This window comes from Cupressus sempervirens, chromosome 2 (assembly GCF_028749045.1).
Source record: "Cupressus sempervirens isolate cs-2001-9-10 chromosome 2, ASM2874904v1, whole genome shotgun sequence".
Lineage (NCBI taxonomy): Eukaryota > Viridiplantae > Streptophyta > Pinopsida > Cupressales > Cupressaceae > Cupressus > Cupressus sempervirens.
This window is the reverse complement of record NC_143119.1, coordinates 743315868-743340206: the sequence shown is the minus strand read 5'-3', so window position 1 is coordinate 743340206 and position 24339 is coordinate 743315868. Positions and strand designations below refer to the sequence as shown.

The window sequence follows — 24339 nt, the reverse complement described above, 5'->3', positions numbered from 1 at the left end:
GTAAATGATATTTGAAGTTAATGTAAGGGAAATATTGAAATTATGGTATCTTCCTTGTGTTCTTCCAATATATCCATGGTTTCTATCTCCAAGGTTAATTAAAGCTCAATAATGTTTATGGTTAGTATTGGATAGATTTTTTATTCATACCATTTTTATCTTACCAATGTAAGGTACAGTACGTGGTTAGTCTCAAATGATTTGCATACTTGGTGCCAGGGGGGGGGCACTTTGCACTTTACTTTTCGAAACGTCAAGATAGATATCTCCTCCGAACTATAGTCCCACCCAGCCCAACCTTTTCGAATAGGTTGGGGTCTACCCACCCGTGGGACCACCCCGGGTCGGTTCAACAGTCATATGACTGGGATACATCACATGCGCAGCTTTAGTTCAATTGCAAATGCATGTTTGAGTTGCACCATTTTTGGGTACTTGAATGATTGTCCACAATCTGAAAATCTTTCATTTCCCTGGAAGATTGCACTATTTTTGTAGCATTATGAGAAGCTTTTTTAAGCATAAATCAATTTTGGTGGGATCTATCTGTCTGAAGCATTGTCCATCATGTGACTGTCCTTAGGAGTACTTAGCTTAGTCTCTCCAAACCCTTATCCATTTTGCTGTTTTCTCTAGAGCAGTTTGTTATATTAGAGAAGAAGCATCTAGAGTGGGAAAGAAAGAATTGCCTCTACATTCCAGGAAAATTCACTTAAGTCCTCTTGTAAATCCAACAAAACCACATTATATCCACCGAGTCTATCTACACACAATCAAAACCAAACAATAGGAACCTTGGAGTGATCTCATCCGAGTAATTCTAATAGCACCTGAGATTTCCTTTTTCAGGAGACAGTATTATATACTTGGTGTATTCTATTGTGTTGATGGTGTGCAAAACCCTTATATACACATCTATATGCCAGAGTAGAAGAATGACCATTTCTATACACAAACAAAAACCATTCCAGTTTCTCTCCTCAAGCCAAGAGTCCTTCAAAATTTGGAGGCATTGGTACCAATTTCACACACCACACCCCTACTAAATCAAGATTTCCCAAAAAATAGCACCTTATTAGGCTAAATGGTCTCCTGTGCTATTCCTGAGAAAGGGACATTACATCCTGTATGTGTTTAATGCATTAATTAAGTTTATTGTGTGTATTTATGTAAATGTATTATTTGCTACATTATTGTTGAGCACCAAGTCCCTGTCAAATTTTTGTGCTGCAAGTTTTAGCTGAGTTCAAGTTTTCATACTAGACTCGGTAGATTTGTTTTCCATTGAGTTATTCCTTTGTATATTTATACACGTGAAAACGTGTATTATCACATTTTCTTTCATAGAATTGACTCCCTCATTACATTGTACCTAGGCATTGTTGCAAGCAGCGTGATTATTTATTTGTAGACATGCTGAAACTGATTGTAACAGGTGCTTCTGAAAGTCTAGACATAAATAGTAAGGTGAGCTCTGCATTGGTTGAGATTGTCAGACGAATTCAGATTCGACCACGCTATCTTCTTGCCAAGGTAAGAGATCAATTGTTTTAGCCAAACATTAATTCACATAAGGTAATTGTTTTGGTTGAGCATTTATGAATGTGCAATATTGGCCTGATATTCTTTGTTCTATGTTCCATTTTTTTTTTGGAATAATAGTAAGGATCTTTATTTTTGGAAATCTATGAGAAACATATCCTATAACAATAATTAGATGAAGATAACCTTATCTATTTGCAAAAGAAGAAAGATGATAAATAGAACCAGGTACAACAGAAAATCAAAAGAAATGATGGGAGGCATGAAGTAGAGGAGAATCTATGCTGTGAAAGACTATGCATTTAAGAATGTGTAGTTTTGTTTTGTTGTTAATTATAAATCCCATGTCCATCTCATGTTTTCTTTAGTCCTCCACATTTCACAATCAACCAGTTTAAATAATCTTATTTATGATAAAGAAAAATGGTATTTTAGATGTTAGACAAGACTTCTGAATACGAAATAGCAAAGAATTCTTGATAAGCAGTAAGCCATTTTGAACTAAACTACCAATGCTACTAGCTTTTCTGTTTTGTAATTATTATTAAGCATTTTACTTCATCTTATGTTTGAATAGTTGTTCTTAGATCAATGACTATTCTGTATTCATATTTGATCCAGGATTTTCTTTTATATTCCATCTTTCAGAATAGCCTGTGTATTTGGTTTGTTTAAGCTAAAGCTTGGCGCGTTGCCTTGAGCATATTTTTTCCCTTTTCCTTCAACATGGAAGGAAGAGCCAACTTCTAAAATTTTAGTGGTTGTTCAATAAAAAGAATTAGGTCCCCCGTTCACTACAGCTTCCCATAGGCAGTTAACCAAAAATCATTTTTAGGTATCAGCACGAGTTTTTAGTAATAATATCCATGAAAACCTCTTCCTCTGGATTATTATACATTACCTCTGTTGAAAAGTTCAAATGCTTTTATTTATTATGAATGCATGATTAAAAAAAGCCAGTATTTCCCACATCAAGCAAAATTTCTCAATAGGTAAAATTAGTCCTGATGAGAATGAAGCCAAAATAATGCATATTGGAGGTTGTTTGGGTGCATTTTGCTCTTAGTAATATGAAATATTAATAAAAACCTTTTGCTATGGATTTTGCTTGACTTCTATTTAGGGAGGTATCACATCATCAGATCTAGCCACCAAAGCAATGGGAGCACGTCGTGCAGAGGTGGTTGGACAAGCCTTGGCTGGGGTTCCCCTATGGCAGCTAGGACCTGAAAGTAGACACCCTGGTGTTCCTTACATTGTGTTTCCAGGTATTTCGAAATATGCAAATAACATCCCCCAATCTATAAGTCTACTCCCATACAAGTACTGATAAGTTTTCCTACAGGTAATGTTGGGGGTAATGATGCATTGGCTCAGGTTGTTAAGAATTGGACTGTTCCAGCAAGATCTTCAACAAAAGATCTTCTTCTGGTAAGACCTCATAATCACTGCATGGATTTCTTGTAAAACTTAAGACTGTATTTGCTGGAGAATGCTAATTTATTTCTTCAGGAAGCTGAAAGACATCAATATGCTGTTGGAGCATTCAATGTATACAATCTTGAGGCAGTTGCAGCGGTTATAGCAGCAGCTGAGGCTGAAAAAAGCCCAGCTATTTTGCAGGTTAAGTTATTTATGATTCTATTTTTAAATTTTTATAGGATGGTTTAGCCAGAAAATTCCAAAAGACAATTAGAAGAGAATTTAACAAAAACAGTGATTGGGATTAAGGTTATCAGCATCCAATGACCCCTATTACTCCTTTAGTACCAAGTAAATCTATAACAATGCTTAGACTTCCATCTCTTCTGTGACTACACTTCCATCGAACTCCTCACTACATGACTTGTTTTCTTCTTGAGCTTTTATATCATTGAAGCCACAATAAAAGGACACCCAAGGTGATGTCTATTTGTTAGTATAATAATCAAAACTAATGACAATTTTACTTTCTTAATAACATAATTGTACTAGGTGGCCTTTTTTGAATGACGTTTTTCTTTTGGTCTCTGCTGATTCGATTTATTCTTCTTGTATTCACAGATCCATCCAAGTGCCCTAAAGCATGGGGGAGCACCTTTGGTTGCATGTTGTATCTCTGCTGCAGAGCATGCTGCTGTATGTATCCAGAGAGCTTATCATGTTGTGTACATCAAAATATCATTGTAAAAACAATTAAGCTATTTTTGCATGTTGGAATTACTTATTTTATGGAGCAAATAGATTCTTGTGAATATTATAAACGATCTTAGAAATGAAAATCATGCATGGAACAAAAGGCGGTGTCCTTCCAGAGTCACATAAAATAAAATGGTAGTGTCATATATGTATAGGACTTACAGTGAGAAGCAAATATTATCAAAATATTTTGAAGTGCAACAGCAGAAATTTGTGTGGTAGGAAGTAATCTGTTCCAGGTATTTCTTTGACCATATCACTACCATCAAGTCATGACACATTAAACCTTGTCCATTTTCAAGTTTGAATTTACTGTCATAGGGTCAGAGGATCCAGGAGTATTCTAAATAGTATGTAAAGGTAAATTGAAAACAATCACCTAATGCATATCCACAAGGGGCTTCTTGCACAGGATTTCAGTATCAAGTACGGTAATGACTTAAAATACTACCACTACTTTCTTTTCTATTGCTCCTCAATGATCTGCTGCTACTTTTTGAGCTAGCAAGTGTTGATTCTTTGGAGCTTGTGACTTGCATAAGTAGCTATGAAGATGCTTTACAATTTATTTAGCCCTTAAGCTTGAAGTTCAAGAAAAATGAATGATCTCATGTAGGATGGCATCTATAAACTGAAATTGATTGTTCTCTGTCCTATTTAAATGTGAAGCGAAATCTTTTCAGTAGAATTACATAATGAATTATCCCAATTTTATTCTTTGATAGTTAAATTTGGCTCATTTCTGAACAGTGCTTAACATAAAAGTCACTTTGACAGGTTCCTATCACAGTGCATATTGATCATGGAACTGAAAAGCAGGAATTGATTGAGACTTTGGAGATGGTATGTTATAGGCAATGGTATCACAAAACTTTTTCAGATTTAAGACATCTCTTAGTATCTAAATAAATGATTCAGTGGAACCTTATAGAAAGAAACAAATCATACAGTAGCATGCTTGTGCTACCTGTTCCATGGTGAGATCATTATGGTGGTTGCATTTTTTCCTTACAATGTAATTATGTCCATCATAACTTATGAAGGCTTTTGGAGGTATCAGAAATAAATCCTTATAGTACATTGAATGATTATCTCTGTACGTGCAAAAACATTCATAGAGATGGTGTTGTGTATGTGATTGTTTATTAGGGTGTTGACTCTGTAATGGTGGACGGTTCACATCTATCTTTCAGTGAGAATATTTCATATACTAAATACATAACAACCATGGCCCATGCAAAGAACATTACAGTGGAAGCTGAACTAGGGCGATTATCAGGTACAGAAGATAATCTGACAGTTGAGGAGTATGAGGCAAAGCTTACAGATTTGATCCAGGTCAGATGATTCAAGGATTCATATTTTTATAATCCTTCATACAGCTTACTACTATGAGGAATCATGTAAAGCACGTTGTAACTGTTAGTCATTATGTTTGAAAAGATTAAGTTCTGCTCAGCCTCTAATTTCCTTCGTGCATTTCAGGCTGAAGAGTTCTTAAGTCAAACAAGAGTTGATGCTCTTGCTGTATGCATTGGGAACGTTCATGGAAAATATCCTCCAAGTGGACCCAATCTTAGGCTTGATCTCCTTAAGGTAAACTGGACTTCATGATCAACTAGTTATTAAATAGTAAAATAATTTTGTTGTTCTTTTGTTTTGTTCTGTTACACCACCATAATATTTCATAATTTTCCTGCTTGTTTGTTTTGATCCATCTACCTTGTTCTGTTTACGCCACACAAAATCTTTTATCAGTACCTCTTTCATAACATCTTTGATTTGTTATGGCTAATTTCTTGTGAACTTGCCTTCTGTAACATTTTTATCAGTATACATGCAACCATTCATTCCTCAGTAATTTGGTATGTACTACTCATGAGCATTACAAACTCAGTGTGTGCTGAAATTTATCGAGTTGCTGATTCGTGTTTTGGTTCGGGTTTGGCAAAAAAAATCCCTGGGGTACGGGGTTCGGGTTTTTCCATGTATATACATGTGCACACATGTTATAAATATAAAAGAGTGATACTCAAAACTCCATAATTGACAATAAAATTAGAAATAAAATTACTTGAAATACTGTATATAGTTTCAGATTGCATGCATAAAAAATTGATATCATTCTGAACATTATCAGAAAACATAACTATTGGCTGGTTGTTATAAATATATCAACAGTAATGTACTCAGATCTACAAATAAAAAAAGTATCCCTGACCTTCAAATGAATTGAAGTAGATTGATGTTCACTACTGTCATAGACTAAGGACATTATAATATTATATAGACCAATTTTGACTTGAATAATATTACCAAACTGTTGCAAGACTCTATCTAAAGCTGATACAAAGGATGTGCTAATGAACATATCATAAATACGTATATAAACTGACCTACTGCCCTCAGGTACTTCCTGGGTACTCAAAGTTCACTGTGGATACTTCGCAGAAGGATCCACAAAGAACCCAAGAAAACAAGTACCCAAATCATACCAGTACCAGTACCCAGGCTTAAATTGCAGAACCCAGTAACTGAGTAAATTCACCTTCATAAATTAGAAAACATAAGTTTGAAAAAAGGAGTATCAACCTTGTCATTGTTTTTATTTGGTTGATATTCTTAAGACTTCATGTATGATCATTTGAATTAGTCGGGTGACCAGTAAGTTCTTATCCCAGAAAGAACTGTCCTTCAGAATAAGAGAAGATTTTTCTTTTTTTATGAGTGCTTGGTTACAAGTAATGTTTAATCTTATGTGCATGTAAGACATCACATGGAGACCTTCATATGACCATTACATCACTAATAGTGATTTCTGTCACATAAATTTAGGAAGTAGCTTTCAAGCTACTGCACATCCCTTTACCATGTCTATGGGCACAAGATGATTATCCTTGGCACCTAAAGGTGAGAATGATTAGGTTTTCTTAGTTTCCGTCAATGGTGGAGCGTAGACCTCACCTATTCCCTAAAACTCTACCAATTCTCATGAATTTCAAACATATTCCATTGTAATATGGATTTGAGGTGGCAAATAATGCAAGTTTTAATTAACATATATGATCATTCATGCAAATACCATTTGTAATGCATGACTTCTACATGAGATCGGGACAAGATTCTAGATCTATGATAGAATTTCTTTCCACTATAAAATGGTGATCGATTGGTGTCGTTTGTAAATATTGTGTAGCCGACAGGGTGTTGTCATCAGTAAAGATTTTGTAGCCGACAGGTAGATTAGGATTATTTTGTAGCCGACGGACCCCTTCGGGAAGGTTCGACGGAAAGTATTTATACCCCGTCTAGGATCATTGTAAAGCATCTTATGCTCTGTAAGTAATCTGTTGGCATATGCGAATAATGGAAGAAGTTCTGCTATTCTCATGTATTGTCTGTATGCATTATTTTCTTTACCAAGTACAGTAAACATTTGGCGCTGCTGCCCTATGAACTTGGAAGGAGGGAGGAATGAAGCTTAATGCCAAATCAACTTAACAAGGATTGAAATAAGGTAAAGGGAAAAGATAGAATACGTACTATGCAAGAAAATTTAATTTTGGCACAGCAAGCCGAACGCAAAAGGAGGTTCCAGAAGATTGTCGACCGACACAGAAGCGCAGAAGAATTGTTGGAGGAGACTCGACAGCGGGTGGAATTGGTGGAGGAAGCAAGGGAGGAGTTTTTGAATTTGTATTCACCAAGGGAAGAGAGTCCAGACGGAAGAGAATCGACTCGTACGGCTCGAAGTGTCGAGGAAGCAAGAGCGTGGAGTGAACTCTTCGTCCGGGATACACTTCCGGAAGGGACAACTTCAGAGGATCCTTCTTCACCACCGTTCGCAGCTATTGAGACTGTTGGTGTGGGAGAACAGTCCACCGGTGTGGGAGACCAGTCCGTCGGTGTGGGAGAACAGTCCGCCGATGTGGGAGACCAGTCCGCCGGTGTGGGAGAACAGTTTGACGGTGTGGGAGAACAGTCCGCCAGTGTGGAATTGCAGATCGCCGATGTGAGAGTGCAAAGCCATGGTGTGGGAGTGAACAGCGCCAATGTTGCAGGACCGAACAACGCCCGTGCACAAAATCCAATAGTGATGGCAAGACCAAAGGAAAAGCTGCCGAAGTTTGATGGCGATGGTATGGCAGATCCAATTTGACACTATAAAACATGCAAAACGATTTGAAGAGCAAATGGCATCACAGGTGCAAATGAATGGGTGAGGCGATTTCCGGCAACCCTACGGGGTGTCGCAATTGATTGGTTTGCTGATACAGATTCGCAAAAGTTAAACAGTTGGGATAACATTAAAAAGGAGTTTTTTGGCGAATTTCAACTGTTGCGGGATGATAATGAGATTGTAGCGGAGATATTCAATACTAAGCAGGGGAAGAACAAAATTGTCCGCGTCTATCCCAGGAAATTAAAAGACTTGATAATTAAAATGGAAAATAAGCCGACGGATGGACTTCGGAAAAGATGGTTCATGGAAGGCCTACGCCCGAAATTGCAGAAGAAAATGAAAATTGTGTCATCATATACAGAAGCATACAATAGAGCAATGAACTTGGAAAGCGAGCAGAGGACGAAAAAGAAGAAGAATAGTTCCTCCGACCCAGATGACGACGCATCCTCAGGAGAGGATAGCAGTGATGATGAAAACAGTAGCAAGAAGGTTCGCGCCCTACAGAAGGACATGATCCGTATGATGAAGGAATTTAAAAACATGCAGAAGGAAACAAAGGGAAGCAAACTATGGTGCACGGAATGTAAGGCGGAAGGTCACACAAAGGGATCCTGTCCAAAGAACTAGTTTTGCGAGATATGCCAGATCATGGGACATTCCATAAAAGAATGCCCCTTCAATCTGAAAACCAGAGGACCTCAACAGGTGCTTCTTACACTGGCAACTTCCACTTCAGGAGGGAATGGAAACACAAACAGCGATGGTGCCACTTTGGGTGGGTAAAGAAATAATAGCAGAGGGCAAAACAACAACAATGCCAGCAATAACAATGGCAGCTGAAGTCGAATTCAATACGATGCGAACGGATGGCCGATCGTTCAGTGCCGAGCATGTAATTTGTGGGGCCACTTTGCCCAAGATTGTACAACGACAAACACACCAAAATTATTATGCAGATGGTGCGGACTTGGTGATCATGAAAATGCCAAGTGCCCAAAGTTCGGAGTAAATTTGATCACTGTTGGGACGGACGAAGAGGAGGTTCTAGCAATTACACAAAGGCAAGCAAAAGTGTACCCCGACCTAGCAGAAGAAAAGAAGAAACTGGGGGAAGTGCGGATGGAGATTAAAAAGGCATCGCAAGCGGAGACCTCTCAGCCGAAAGACACCACCGGCACCTCGGCAAATAACTCCGTAGAACAAAACATCATAAGGAAAATCTTACAAACGGAGGTACCAGTCAACATAAGTGACCCCCTCACAATGCCCCAGCTACAGACGACCATTCTGAATTATACACTGTTTCCGAAAGCAATGGAGGACACAGGAAGGGACAGCAGTGAAGCGACAGCAACAGACCCAATGCTTATGGCACTCACAACAGGAAGGCATCCAGCGGTCGTCGAGATGGGGATTTTAGGAAATGTTCTGACAGACACAATTGTCAATGGAGGGTCCAGTGTGAATGTGTTACTGGAGGATATCTGGAAGAAGTTGGGAAAGCCGACGTTGTGGCCACCTACATTCCAGTTGCTCACGGTAGACCAGCACAGGATCAAACCATTGGGAACCTTGAGGGCACAACCAGTAATTATTGGAATGCAGCCATTTTTATTGGACTTCGTGATCATTCCATTGAAAAGGAAAGGATATGATGCTATTTTGGGACGGAATTGGTTGGTGCAAGCAAAAGTAAAACATGATTGGAAACGAAATACCCTATCAATGGAGCGCGAAGGCAAAAGATTCATAATTGACCTGCACACACAAATGTTAGGTGAGGAGGCGGCATCGTCAGATTCAGAAGGTGAAGGTAAAAGTGACGATGAAGGAAAGAGGAGAATGGAACCGAACAAAGGGGGAGTATTGAAACTAAAAAGAGGATCGAATGACAACAACCTAGACTTGGTGAATGGCCTTTTCCACTAGCAGATAGAAGACTATGAACTGTTCTCGAGTTGTAATATGTTAAGGGTCAACGAAGGTGAGAAAACAGGGGAAAATGAATGTTTGAAGGAATACAAAGAAGCGGAAGAAGGAAAGGTGGTTACGGCTGAAGCTGAGGGGAAGAACATACAGTCCGAACCTAGAAAAAAGAAAGATCCCACTGTCCGGTACATGGTGAACAAACCACACAGAAAGAAAAGAATACACTGCACCATAAAATTAATTGAAGGGTGCTGACAACAAGGAAATAATCTAGATGAGCGACAACCACAGGCATAGTGGAATGAAATTAAACCAGGAAAGTTTAAGGTCAGATGGGTTGGACCATACCAGATTCGAGAGGTAGGCGATAATGTAGCAATAAAATTGTGGACCTTGGACAAGCAAGAAGTGCCTCAGGCAGTCAATAGGTCGAAGCTGAAGATGTACCATGCAAGGAAGAGCCTGTCATTGTTGCAGAATGACCAAGCCTGACCGTCTCCCTCAAAATTAAGCAGTTGTATTTTTTGTTAAACAAAAAAAATTTAAAAATTAAATTAAATTAAAAAAATTTAAAATTTTTTAAAATGAAAAAAAAGTTTTTCCTCGCGGTTGCCTTATTTTTTGTTCTGTGGATGTGTTTAGTTCCCCCGCGGATACCTTCTATTCTCCCGTGGATGCTTCTATCTCCACAGACAATATTGTTTATGCAGGTTGGGGGAGCTTGTTTCCCACGGAGTAATCTTCTCTTTTCCCGCAAAATGGAGTTCTTTCTGCAGCTTTCTTTTTTCCTTCTGCGGACACTTGCCCTATTCCTTGCATCGTCTTCTTTCCCATGGTGGTATCTTGTTCTCCCGCAGGCACTTGTTATTTCCATCCGCGGATGCTTTCTTTCCCCCACGGATGTCTTTAATTACCTCGTGGAAGTGGCTTGTGTTCTTGCGGCTAAACTTTGTCTCCACGGAGTGTATTGTTAATGCTGGTTGGCAGAGCTGAAGTAATCTTCTCTTCCCCCATGGATACTTCTAATTTCCCACATTCAGAGTTTCTTTTCTGTGGCTATTAAGATTTCATCCTGCGGATATGAGACCATGTTGGCTGTGCCGCCATGGAGAACAGGGAGTCTCGCGAGAAGAAGGTTTTGATAAGCTATGCGAGTTTTGATTGTGCGGAATTTGATGGGGAAAATGGAGTCATTGTGGTCGCAGGGATCTAACTAGACATAGAGCAATATTTCTCACTCTCGTACAGCATATGCTGCGAACTGCATTTAAGAGATATTCTTGGAGATCCAGATAGAACCTTGCTTCAAAAAACAAAAGTAACGAAAGGAGGAACCCTACATTATACAAGCAAAAGCATCAGAGCAGTTAGGAGTGATAGAGAGACAAAACAAGCAAATAATAATTTATAAAAAAAAAACGACAACTCAAAAATGTTTAGAATGAGTAACGCATGATGCCAAGGGGAAGGGAAAGACATAAACAGGTGAAAAATGCAAGCAGTTGCTGGAAAGAGTTTGGGATCGAAAGAAAATCACGAAAATGGTGTTTTGTGTGGCTTCGAAAGTGCTAATTTGGTCTTGGCGGCGAGGGGCACTACTCCTCAACCCTGCCCCAACCTCAACCCCATTGGGGGCGATGCCCCCTAAACCCCCAATCGTTGCGATTAATCAGTCGTGGGAAGTGTGACTAGTTGATGAAGACTTGGAGCTACTGCAGGCATGGAGTGTCTGTGTACCAGAGGCACTTGGAGTAGGTGTTGGACGTGAGGTTGTCTTGGTGGATGCATAGAGAGCTCGGGAGGAGTTGAAGGCAGTACAATGACACTTAGCTCAGTGGACCCAGAGTTGGAAGCAGAGAAAGCAGCACAAGTGACTATCAAGGTCAACTTGATTAAGGAGACAGTATTGTCTTAGCAGAGGCTGCAAATGCAGTGTGGGTTGGAGACCAGTTTGGTGGAAGCTTGGGATGAATGTGATACCGGTGTCGCAGAAACAAATCTATCTTGTTAGTCAGTTAATGTATTCTGTTTTGTTAATTTGTCTCAAATATTTTGTAATTGTCGTACCGTACTTGGTCAAGAAAATAATGCATACAGACAATAGATGAGAATAGCAGAACTTCTTCCATTATTCGCATATGCCAACAGATTACATACAGAGCATAAGATGCTTTACAATGATCCCAAACGGGGTATAAATACTTTTCGCCAAACCTTCCCGAAGGGGTCCATCAGCTACAAAATAATCCTAATCTACCCGTTGGCTACAAAATTTTTACCGACACATTAACCCGTTGGCTACAAAATCTTTACCGACGAAAACACTCTATTGACTACACAATATTTACAGTAGACAATTGGTAGATAACATATTTTAATCAAACAAAAAAAAGCATATTTCAAACAAGCTTACAAGTAAAATTACTATAAAAAACGTTCCATCTAATAAAATTCAATAAACAGATAGGTAACATATTTCAAACAAAGATTACAAATTCAATAGCCATACAGAATGTTCCTTGTAGTGGACGTTAAATACAGAAGAGGAAATGTCTGCAAAAGGAATATAGTAGATACAGAATCTAAAAAGAAATAATGATAAATGACATTCTAAATCAATTATGCATTCATTCATCCAAAACTGAACATGTTCGTGATTCTATTAATATTCTAGTTATATGAATCAAAGCTATGGCTTTAGGTCAATACTTTGTGTTGATTCTTGTCTAGGCAATGGAAAATTTTAACAATAAAATTAAATCATACATTTTGAATTCCAAGCAGTCAACTCAAATTCCACTTATATTTTAGCATTTTCAGTTCCCCACTAAAAGGGTAAACTGTAAATTTGAAGAAATGATTGGATCTTTCTGTTTACCGTATGGGTAAATAGATTAATGCATATAGATAATAAACAAGAACAGCAGTACTCCTTTTATTATTCGCATATGCCGAAAACATTACATTATGCTTATGATGATGATTACAACAATGATCCAAAGTTGTACATATACCATCCCGAAGAACCTTCCCAAAGGGGCCCATCGGCTACATAACAATTACCGACGACATCAACCTGTCAGCTACATAACAATTAACCGACATCAACTTGTCGGCTACACTATTTATTGACGACATCATCCCCCCCAAAAGAAAAAGTCGTCTCCGAACAACAATTTCAAAATATTCGAGACAGATTAACAAAACGGAATACATTAACTAGCTAACTACAACAAAATAGATCTATTTCTGTCACACCACTTTCACATTCATCCCATGCCTGGACCAAACTAGTCTCCAAAATACGTTGCATCTACAGCCTTTGCTAACACAATACTGTTTCCTTACCTAACCTTGATAGCCACCTATGCCGCTTTTTCTGCTTCCAACTCCTGGGTACCTTGAGCCAAGTGTCGTTGTACCGCCTTCAACTGGATGATCAGCTCCTCCCGAGCTCTCTAAGCATCCACCAAGACAGCTTCACGTCTAACACCTACTCCAAGTGCCTCAAATCGTATCACTCCTCTTGAAAGGCTTGCTCTGTTGTTCTCTTCACCTCTGGTACACAGACACTCCATACCTACAGCAGCTCTAGAGCTCATCAATTGGTCATACTTCCCACGATTGATAACTGCACCAACTGGGGGTCTAGGGGGCATCGCCCCCAACGGGGTCCTGGGGACGCTCCCTGTCGCAATACAGAGCAAGGGCCAATCCACGTTGGTAAATATTATGTAGCCGCCAGGTTGATGTTGTCAGTAATTGTTATGTAGCCGACGGGCCCCTTCGGGAAGGTTCTTAAGTGTATGATGATGGCGGCACGATTTTCATTTTCTTCCTTAACTTTGAGTGTAGTCCTTCAATGAATCATCTCTTTTGCAGCCCACCTGTCGGCTTACTTTCCATTTTATTTATTAATTCTTTTAGTTTCCTGGCATATACACAAACTGTTTCATTTTTTCCTTGCTTTGTGTTGTATATTTTTGCTACGATCTCATTGTCGTCGTGCAACAATTGATTTTCAGTAATGAACTCCTTTTTAACTCTCGCCCAATTAGTTAATTTTTGGGGATCCGCATCGGCAAACCAATCAATTGCTACACCTCTTAGGGTTGCCAAAAATTGTCGTACCCATTCATCTGTGTTAGTTATGCCATTTGTCGTCCAAATTGTTTCACATGTCTTGCAGTGTTGGATTGGATCGGCCGTTCCATCACCATCAAACTTTGGCAATTTTTCCTTTGGTCCAACCATTACTATTCGAGTTGGAGGTACTTGTTGTTGGGTGATGCGACGCGCTCCCCTACCCACAGGTGGTTAATTATGTGGTGTTCCATGTTCATTAACAGTCATGGCTTTTGGTGCAATGGCAAATGGGCCCAACAATTGGTATCAGAGCCTGGTTTTGGCTTGGTCATGGGTTCAAATCTCCCCGGTGCCTTCCCGACTCGTGTAAGCACCTGGTATGCGCGTCGAGGGGGAGATTGTTGGGTGATGCGACGCGCTCCCCTACCCACAGGTGGTTAATTATGTGGTGTTCCATGTTCATTAACAGTCATGGCTTTTGGTGCAACGGCAAATGGGCCCAACACTTGTTGTGTACTTGCGCTGTTTTGCCAAACCCACGTTTTGAACACTCGCGATGTTCTGCACACCCGTGCTATTTTGGACACCCGTGCTATTTTGCACAGCCACACTATTTCAAACAGTCGTCTTATTTCCAACAACTGCATTACTTGGTGAAAAAGGGTTTTCCTCAAGCGAAGTTGTTCCTTCCGAAAGTGTATCGCAGACAAAGAGTTCACTCCACGTTCGTGCTCCCTTGTCTCTCCGAGCAATGCAAGTTGATTCCCTTCCGTCTAGATTCTCTTCCCTCGGCATATATAGGTTCATAAATTCCTCCCTTGTTTCTTTCACCAAATTCAATTGCTGTCGAGTCTCTTCCAACAATTCCTCGGTGCTTCGGTGTCCGTTGGCAATTTATTGAAACCTCCATCTGCGCTCAACCTATTGTGCCAAAATTAAATTCTCTTGTGCAATGCGTATTTCATCTTTTCCCTTTATCTTATTCCTATCCTTGATAAGTTGATTCAGCATCAGTCTTCATTCCTCTGCCTTCGTTCCAGGGCCATTGGGCAACGATGCCAAATGTTTACCTTATGGGTAAATAGATTAATGCATATGGATAATAAACGAGAACAGCAGTACTCTTTTTATTATTCTCAGATGCCAAAAACATTACATTATGCTTATGATGATGATTACAACAATGATCCAAAGTTGTACATATACTTATCCCGAAGAACCTTCCCGAAGGGGCCTGTCGGCTACATAACAATTACCGACGACATCAACCTGTCGACTACACAATATTTACCAATGACACTTTCAAAGTGGGTTCCCACGCAGCTAAGTGTAATAAAATATGTCAAAATCTATATGAATGTAATTATAGATGTTTGCTAGGTAAAATAGGGATTGCTAGTATAAAACTATAATATGATAATGACAAGAAAAGGTGCAAGTAAAAATAATCAAGTTTTTGGGATGTCATCAATAGGGTTTCATCTTTAGTTTTCAGTCTTTCCAAAACCCTTCAAAGGATTTGACAAATTTCGGATTGGAAATCTGCTTAGAAACACCATGGGTGTTTATGCATCAAATTGTTGGTTTTGACAATGGCTGTTTTTGGCGTTTGCTATTTTGGGGTTGAGGATCAGGACTTATTTTTTGGTCATTTTAGTTAGTTATTTTATTATCTTTCTTTCCTTTTTTGGGAGCTTTAACAATTTGCGCTTTAAAACTGATTTTTTAGATAAAATATGATTGCCTTTGTGAGTCCCTAAACTTGGGCTTCTTTTAACCTTTGGGCACAAAATATTTGCAATGATGGTTGATGCTATGCTTATGCTACTGAGATTCTTATTCTTAATGATGGTTGATGCTATGCTTATGCTGCTGAATCTTATTCTTAATGATGGTTGACATTGTGTTCATGCTACTGAAATTGAATTTGAATAGCATTGTCAAGCTTTGTATTGAGATTGTTTGTTTATCTAAGTAGTAGCATTTTTTGTGACTTAGTTATTTGTCCTTGGAATTGTTATCTGTAAATATTTTGTAGCCGACAGGGTGTTGTCATCGGTAAAGATTTTGTAGCTGATGGGTTCATGTTGTCGGTAAAGATTTTGTAATTGACAGGTAGATTAGTATTGTTATGTAGTCGATGGACCCCTTCGGGAAGGTTCGGCAGGAAGTATTTATACCCCGTCTGGGATCATTGTAAATCATCTTATCTTATCATCAATTATGTAATCTCTTGGCATATGTGAATAAAAGTACTGCTGTTGCTGTTCTTGCTCATTACCGGTGTGCATTAATCAGTTAATCTATGCAGTAAACATTTGGCGCCGTTGTCAGGGATCGAACTCAAGTCACCCGCGGACAGCTTTGAGTCCACGGATTTCCCTTATTCCCCCGTGGGCTGTCTTCCTTCCACGGATTTCTTTTCTTCCACCGGTTGTTTGTTTCCCACAGCCTATCTTTCATCCGTGGCTTGTCTTGACGGCTAAGCACTCACTTCCACAAGTGGTCTCATTTCCGTGGGTGGTCTTTAGTGCCTGCGCCTTGGTTTTATCGTCCGTGGAAGGTTTATGTGCGGGTTGCCTTATATCCCCGCGGACAGAGTATTAATCTACGGATGTTTACCATATGTTGGCAGCGGTGTAAACTCTTATCTTCCGAGGATGTTAACCTTATACCAAAGCATCCATGCGCAGGAGGAAGGCCAAGATTCCAGAGACGGCTTCACGCAGGTGAAAGGGAAGAGGCAATGAAAAGGAAAAAAATTATATCTAAGGCATATTCTTCACGGGAAGACAAATGAAAAGAGGAGGAACCTTGCATTATAAAGGCAAAAGCATCAAAGCAATAGAGAAACAGATCAGAGGAAAGAGGCACAGCAGCGGATGAGCAGAGGAGGGAGCTTAAAAAAAAAAAAGACAGATTCAAACAGTTCGGAATGTAATAACAGATGATGCCAAAGGAAAGGGAAAACATCAGCGGTTGTTAAAAAGAGTGTGGGATCATAAGAAATCGCAAAAATAGTGTGTTCCATGCAGTTTTGTGTGGGTTTCAGAGTGCTAATAAGGCCCTAAGACCCCGTGGGGGTGCTGCCCCTGGACCCCACTGGGGGCGTTGCCCCCTAGATCCCCAGTCGCTGTGGTTATCAATCATGGGAAGTGTGACCAATTGATAAGACCTGGAGCTGCTGCAGGCATGAAGTGTCTGTGTACCAGAGGCACTTGGAGTAGGTGTTGGACGTGAGGTTGTCTTGGTGGATGTATAGAGAGCTTGGGAGGAGTTGATCATCCAGTTGAAGACAGTACAATGACACTTGGCTCGGGGTACCCAGAAGTTGGAAGCAAAGAAAGCAGCACGAGTGGCCATCAAGGTCAGCTTGATTAAGGAGACAGTATTGTGTTAGCAGAGGCTATAGATGCATCGTGGTTTGGAGACTAGTTTGGTGCAAGCACGAGACGAATGTGGAAGTGATCTATCTTGTTACAGTTAGTCAGTTACTATATTGTGTTTGTTAATTTGTCTCGGATATTTTGTAATTGTCGTCCGAAGACAACTTTTCTTTTGGGGGGATGATGTCGTCTGTAAATATTGTGTCGCCGACAGGGTGTTGTCGTCAGTAAAGATATTGTAGCCAACGGGTAGATTAGTATTGTTATTGTAGCCGACGGACCCCTTCGAGAAGGTTCGGCTAGAAGTATTCATACCCCGTCTGGGATCCTTATAAATCATCTTATCTTATCATCAGTTATGTAATCTCTTGGCATATGTGAATAAAGGAGTAGTATTGGTGTTGTTCTTGCTCATTACCGGTGTGCATTAATCAGTTGATCTATGCAATAAACAAGAATTATGTGTCATCCCATATTGAAAGTTGTTATCATTTTGAAATCTTGTTTGCATCAAGTTATTGGCCTCTATTTCATTAAATAAGTTGTCGCATTTGTGTTTAGATTAGTTGCCTTTATTCATAAATCAATAAATCCTAGTTACCAAATTTGTGCCTAGGAGGCTAGATTTGGGTCCAGGTCCGATCTAGATTCAGATTCGTGCCGATCCAAGTACGATCCTTGTTTTACACAATGGATTCATCCAGATTTGTGGGCCCACGAATCCATTGTGTAAAACAAGGATCCTACCTGAATTCGGTGCAAATCCTCGAGGATCCAACACGAATCCGCACGAATCTTAAGGATCCAATGTGAATCTGCGCAAATCCTCGACGATCAATAGGCAGGCCAAGGTTTTAAGTGGATCCAACTTATTTAATATGACTTTTCTAATATATTTTTTGCCTTCTAACCCTAAAACAACCCTTTTATTCTACATCCAAACCTCAAATTTTCTCTCTATTTCACTCTCGTTTTGCTCTCATTGCATATTTCTCTTTTTTTAGTATTATATATATACAGTTACACAAATCATGATAGGAAAAAAAATTCATGAATCCACGGATCTGATTCATGTGCCCGAATCAGCAACTAACTAAGCAATAAATTTGATTATGCTCATACTCAAGGCAAAATGGCAAGTAGATAGGTGGTTATTTCATTTAATGTAAATCCTGTTAAGAGATTATCATGTTAGTGTTTATAAAATTATATTTATTATTTTGCCTATTAATTAATGGCTAGGTTAGTTTAAGATCTCAGAGACCTTGGGGTTGACCCCCCAGTGCAACAGCAAAGTCATTATCATTGCAAATCGTGTTGATACGGCATCCCATGTTTAAATCCCCCTGCTTGCAAAAAGGAAACCGTGCCATGGTGGATCTGTTCGTTGTGGAGGTGTGCGTCGTCGTGGCTGAAGGGAGATATAAGGTGGTCACCAAAATGGAGAGATAAGGTGGTAGGGTATAAGGGGCTGGTGTTAGCTAGACGGTGTTCATGCCAACCAATGTTCAAGCTGATGAAGATAGAAAACAATGGTGGAAAGCTCTTAAGATCATCGTTGGGCTAGGAGTGCCCGTAGACCTTGTGCCAGACCCACGGTGGAGTGTGATAGTTGTGCCCATCGGGCTTGATGTCCCTGTTGGGCTTCCATGCTCATCGGTCTTAGAGTGTTGATTTCAGGGATGAGGTCCCCCAAGCTCCAATCAAAAGTGAAATATTGCCGATCAAAAAAAAAATCTCAAAGAGCTTCCCTTCGTAATATTGAAAATGGTATTACCCCAGATGTTTTTTGCTTTAGGTTGTCTCATAAGAGACAATTAAAGTACTAACATAATTTAGAACAAGATTTGTGATAAACCTATGCTGTAAGTGCTGAGTGAATGTCAATATCACTAGGAATTTCCTTTTTTTATTTAGTTTTAATTTTGTATACCGATGCCAGTTTGTATATGGGGTGGTGAGTTGATTTTGTGATCAACTGCTTGCATGTTTCTTCTGGTTCATTTTCAGGAAAACTACATTATTTTTGCAGGACTTGTACTTTCTTGCTGTTCCATTTCCATTCTTAGAAACAGGCTGGAAAATTAATTGGTTCGGAAGAAATTGTGAGTGTGCTGTTGAGTGATACATTTTTCTCTCTGTTGGTGTGTTACAACTATGTTGCTGTTAGTCTCATTGACGATGACCATTTTTATGGTAACTTGTATATGAAAGGAAATACTTTTTCTCAACTGATTCTTCACATATTTATCCTAGGATTTGAAGCTTGGTTTTCTTAACGAGTTGTCTACTCAAACCATGAGTAAAAACTACTTATGCATAATTTGTGATGGCACTGTCCATCGCAAGCTTTTGAAACAGAAAAAAATTCAAGGGTTTTCCCAAGTGCTTATTGATATGTAAAGAATCTGGTTGTCTCGTTCATAAATGTTGGGAGCACACTTTAGGACATTAACATTCTGCGAAGAAATGCCTATAATGTGATTATTTTTCCTTATAAGAAGAATGAATAAAAACTCTTCTTTGTTGTGTTTTTTGTTTTGAAAATTTTAACACATTAGACAAACCATTTTTGTTTTTTATTTTACACAAAGAAAACCTGTGTTGAACTGGAATTCTTGTATGAGCTTCGTAAAATTGTTTAAATAATTAATGTATTACTTCTAATAGCAGAATATGTTTGTGCATCATCTTTTTCCATTCCAGGAATTACACGCTACTGCATCAAAAAAGGGAGTTGTTCTGGTCTTGCATGGAGCTTCAGGATTGCCTGAAGAAATTGTGAAGGTAGGCCTTCAGAAGTTTACTTTAGAAGAAAATATAAAGAAGACTAAAAAGTGGGACCACTACTTGAATGGCTAAACTGATAATTGGAAGATGTTGTCTCTAGAAATGTCAAATTGATTGTAATGGCTTATAAATGCAGATCTCACCAATTTTGAGAACTCTAATGGAATGGCAATAGTAGAAAAAATGGCAATTCGGTTATGTCGTACTCATTATTAGAAATGTGATTATGGATCTGCCTATCAAAAAAGCCTTAACACCTTTTGCTGATGATATTTTGATAGTCTAAATTTTATTCCCCAAAGGGAGCTGATTACATTTTCTGAATTTTTTGTCATGAATATGGTAGTCACTAAGATTAATGTGTTCATTGGCAGGCCTGCATAGAAAATGGAGTGAGAAAGTTCAATGTAAATACTGAAGTTCGAAGTGCTTATATGAATGCCCTCCGAACCCCAAAGAAGGATTTGATAGATGTGATGTCGTTTGCAAAGGAGTGCATGCAGGCTGTTGTTGCAGAAAAGATGCACATGTTTGGTTCAGCTGGGAAAGCATGTTAATCACTCAATAGAATTGGCTACCACTCATTCTTAGTTTCTTTAATCATGAATCACCAATAAGATATTGATATGGCCATTGCATCAAAAAGGGATTCAACATATAAAGTCAACTCAAAACTTATTATTCACATTCTAGAGAGTTTATCAGATTGCAATTGCAGTACAGCTCTCAGGAAAGCAACTACAACTTCGAAAGCAAAAACAAAAGTAGCTTCTCAAAATAAATATTACAATAAGAGTTCAAATTGGAAATGTCATGTTGACACTACAGTTTTTCTCTGCCATCTCTATGTATGTTTACAATTGGATGGTTTTGTATAATAATCTCAATGGTATTTTTTCTAAACTTTTTGCTTTAAAAGGTTATTTCAAGAGTACGTCAATTTATCCTTGGACTTTGATCAAATTCATTCCAAATTCCCCTCTTAAATTTATAATATATTTATGCTTTACAACTTGAAAAGATTAAAATAAGCAGTCCAACCAAGCCAGTTTTCTCTCTGCAGATTATATACGCAACTAAAAAGTCCTAATTTAACATGTAACTGCTAGTTTAATATCAACTAGTCAATCCAGTAATCTTGTATTTTAGTTCATTCAATTTATATTAATAACAGTTGCACGTTAATTTGAAAATCTGTTTTTCTAGTCTGAATTTATTTGGCCCATCAAACTTAGAGGTCCTCCTCACCTGTGCATTGTAAGTTTCTGTCTTCCATCACACTTTTTTAACTACCGGCAGTCACGGTCATGGTAATGCTTTGAATAAACTGCCTAACAAACTGCCATGGTCAAATTTTAATTTTTTTTTCTAAATTTGTGTGTCCTCCCCAATCAACCAAAAGTTAACCTAAAGAATTTTTTAAAACTCTCTTTACATTCGTCGGAAAAGACTAATATGGACTTGATTTTCAACTGTGACTCGTCTCCTGCATGAAATTTACCTCTATGGTGACCCTGGGTGCCGCTGTAATTTGTAGTGTTCCACTTCAGAAATCCTTGGAGAGTTTTTCTGGTTGCTCGGATGGGTAGTTCTCTTGGGTAAAGTGCAATGGCAGGTAAATGAATGAATGAATGATTAAAATGACATCCATTAGACTGATCAGTCTAAAGGACCAAAAGCTCATAGCCATAAACTATCTCCATATTCCTTTCTATGTCTGACCTCTTGGTATGAAACTTGATTAGGAAGCTAGCAGTTTGGCTTGTAGATCTACTACAAATACCACCATTTTACATCTTTTCAGCTCCAATAGGTTACCCTCATAATCTCACGTGTTTGCTTTGTTGTATCTCCAAATTTAGGTTGTCTCTCAAACCCAATAAAGCTTGCCATTAGGGGAAAGCATCTCTACTCAAGTTCTGCAGGGAGACAAAGTTAAAATGCTTTATTTAAGTGTCTAAAATGGTCCCCAAAAAAGTAAGACCCATAGTTGTGCACTAAGTAATGTTTATTAATGTGTTGATGTGGGATCATATAATTGGTTTTTTCAATCAAAAAAACTAAATTTATTTACAAATTAACATTGCAATGACATTTTTAGTGCTCCAAAAAGGTTCATTTTGGCCAACTACAACTTTGGGGCCCTTTTCTCTACTACTTTGGATATCTAGACAACTCTTCTACATGATTCAACATTTAAGACATGGGTGCATGTGAAACATTTAAGAAGATTATGCTCATGAAGTGCATGTGAAACATCAAGACTTTTGCAATTGAAATTGTTAGTTTGGGCAAAGAAAAAATTAGGAAATAACTAGTGAGTATTTTTTAAATATTATTAGAAGCAACAAAATAGGAGTGTTGACCCTTACAAAGCTAAATCATTAATAGCACACAACCAAGATTGCTAGTAACCCACATCAAAAGTAAGTAGACAACTTGCCCACAACATGGAGGAGAATGGAAAACTGAAAAATGGATTTTTGTACACCTTTGTATGATTGTCAAGTCAATACTATCATTGGAATCTCCATCACAAGGGACAGCAAGTGGTTGAACCCACATCTTGGGGTTGTCAACAGTTGAGACAGTGTTAAGAAGGCTACACATCATCAATTGAAGATTAGTGTCAATTAGGAGCAGTAGATAAAGAAGTGTCCACGTGGCCAAAGGGGGTTGCACCAACAACAAGAAGCGGAGTAGGATCCATATGGACTAAGTAGACTAGATTTGCAAGAAGATCATCATCTAGAGGGGAATCATCATTAGCTTGTGAAGTGGAATCAGAAGAAGAATTAGAAGTTAAAATAATTATATCGCTGTCATTAGTGCCCTTTCACATAGTAGCAATGCCCTTTTAATGTGAAAGAGCAATTTGTTACCAAGTGACCAATATAGAAGCATATGTGGCATCGAAAGGGGATGCCTTCATAATCCATCGATTGAGTACATGGCCTATCGCCCACCATGAAGATTGCATCCTTAGGAAGAGGTGTAGAGATATCAATGTAAACCAAAACGTATGCAAAAGTAGAAAGACCCATTGTGGTCATGATACCAATAGAGTTACCTATGGCCTCAAAATAAGAGTTCTCCAAAAAATGAAGGGGGTGATTGGGAAGACAAGTCCACACTGAAGACAAGACAACTCCAAAAAACTCGTGAGAGAAGGGTTCATGTGTATCACTACTCATGAAACACGATTCAATGAGTTTTACTCAAAAAACTACATAGTAAATAATGTAGTCTAATCCAAAGGTAAACTTTGGTTGAAACAATTGAGCTTAAAGATCCAAAAGTTTCAAGTTTATCCAAGGCCAACAAAAAAGCATTTCCCACCTTGGCTAATTGTCTCAGAGATCCCTTCCTCAAGTTGAAGTTGATAGTACTTTTGACTCTTTTTGAGACCTCAAAAGATAGTAAGAAGGTTGTAATCCCTCACAAGATTATTTCAAGTATAGTTATTAATGGTGTTATCAAATGAAATAGAGATGGGAAGAAGGATTTAGCATTATAAATAACTTTGGGTGGAAACAGAAATGGGAAAGGAAGATTTAGTATTATAAATAATGAGCATATAGTGCGAGTTGAGAATCTCTTACTTTAAAAAGTGATAACCAATGAAATTAACTCTCATGTGGGATCAATTATACTGCCTCTAGAATCAATAAATTTGTTTGTGGGGAGGAGTAAAAGTGAAGAAAACACAATAAAGATTTAGGAAGTCGAAAAAAGTAAACATGATCTTGAGGTCTAGGAAGAGAAATCCATTTCCTAGTGAGAATTGAATTTACTTTTTGAAATAGTAGTGGCCTCAACGTCTTAATGGAAATTTCTTGGTGCAACACTATATATATAGCATATCCAAGTATATTTCTCATTCAAGAAAGAAAACTAAACACCAAAGAACTGGAGCTTTTGAAGTTAAAATTAAAACTACGGAGGATCTTTTTGCAAAAGCAAATGGAATCTTAGGGAAGTTCTTTGAACTATCTAGTAAGAAAAGTAACTTCTACTCTTTAATATGCACTTCTTTGTTATGAACATTAATAGGTCTATTTTGTATGCTCAAAAATGCAGGATTGGTTAAGATTAGCTTCCATTTTATATTATTTTCTTGATTTATTTATTATGGTGGAGGGGGGCTTTATTCTAAATAATCAAGATAATAATGGGGATAACTAAATGTTGAACCAAATTGAATTTCATGCATTTTGTTGTTAAAACTTATATGCAACCTAT

The 24339-nt window shown here is 38.4% G+C and overlaps 1 protein-coding gene across 3 annotated transcripts in view; it reads left to right on the top strand.

Annotated features, from left to right (window-relative positions):
* LOC149575521 (ketose-bisphosphate aldolase class-II family protein) overlaps positions 1-21000 on the top strand; it is a 392222-nt gene extending 371222 nt beyond the window's left edge. For all 3 annotated transcript variants that reach the window (XM_089815285.1, XM_089815286.1, XM_089815284.1), the window contains exons 34-43: positions 1436-1533; positions 2666-2810; positions 2888-2973; positions 3055-3165; positions 3586-3660; positions 4498-4563; positions 4870-5058; positions 5206-5316; positions 20014-20094; positions 20472-21000. In XM_089815285.1, the coding sequence (XP_089671411.1) occupies positions 1436-1533; positions 2666-2810; positions 2888-2973; positions 3055-3165; positions 3586-3660; positions 4498-4563; positions 4870-5058; positions 5206-5316; positions 20014-20094; positions 20472-20654 (1145 nt within the window). In that variant the 3' untranslated portion in view covers positions 20655-21000. The remainder of the gene's footprint in view (positions 1-1435; positions 1534-2665; positions 2811-2887; positions 2974-3054; positions 3166-3585; positions 3661-4497; positions 4564-4869; positions 5059-5205; positions 5317-20013; positions 20095-20471) is intronic.
* Positions 21001-24339: the final 3339 nt, after the last annotated feature.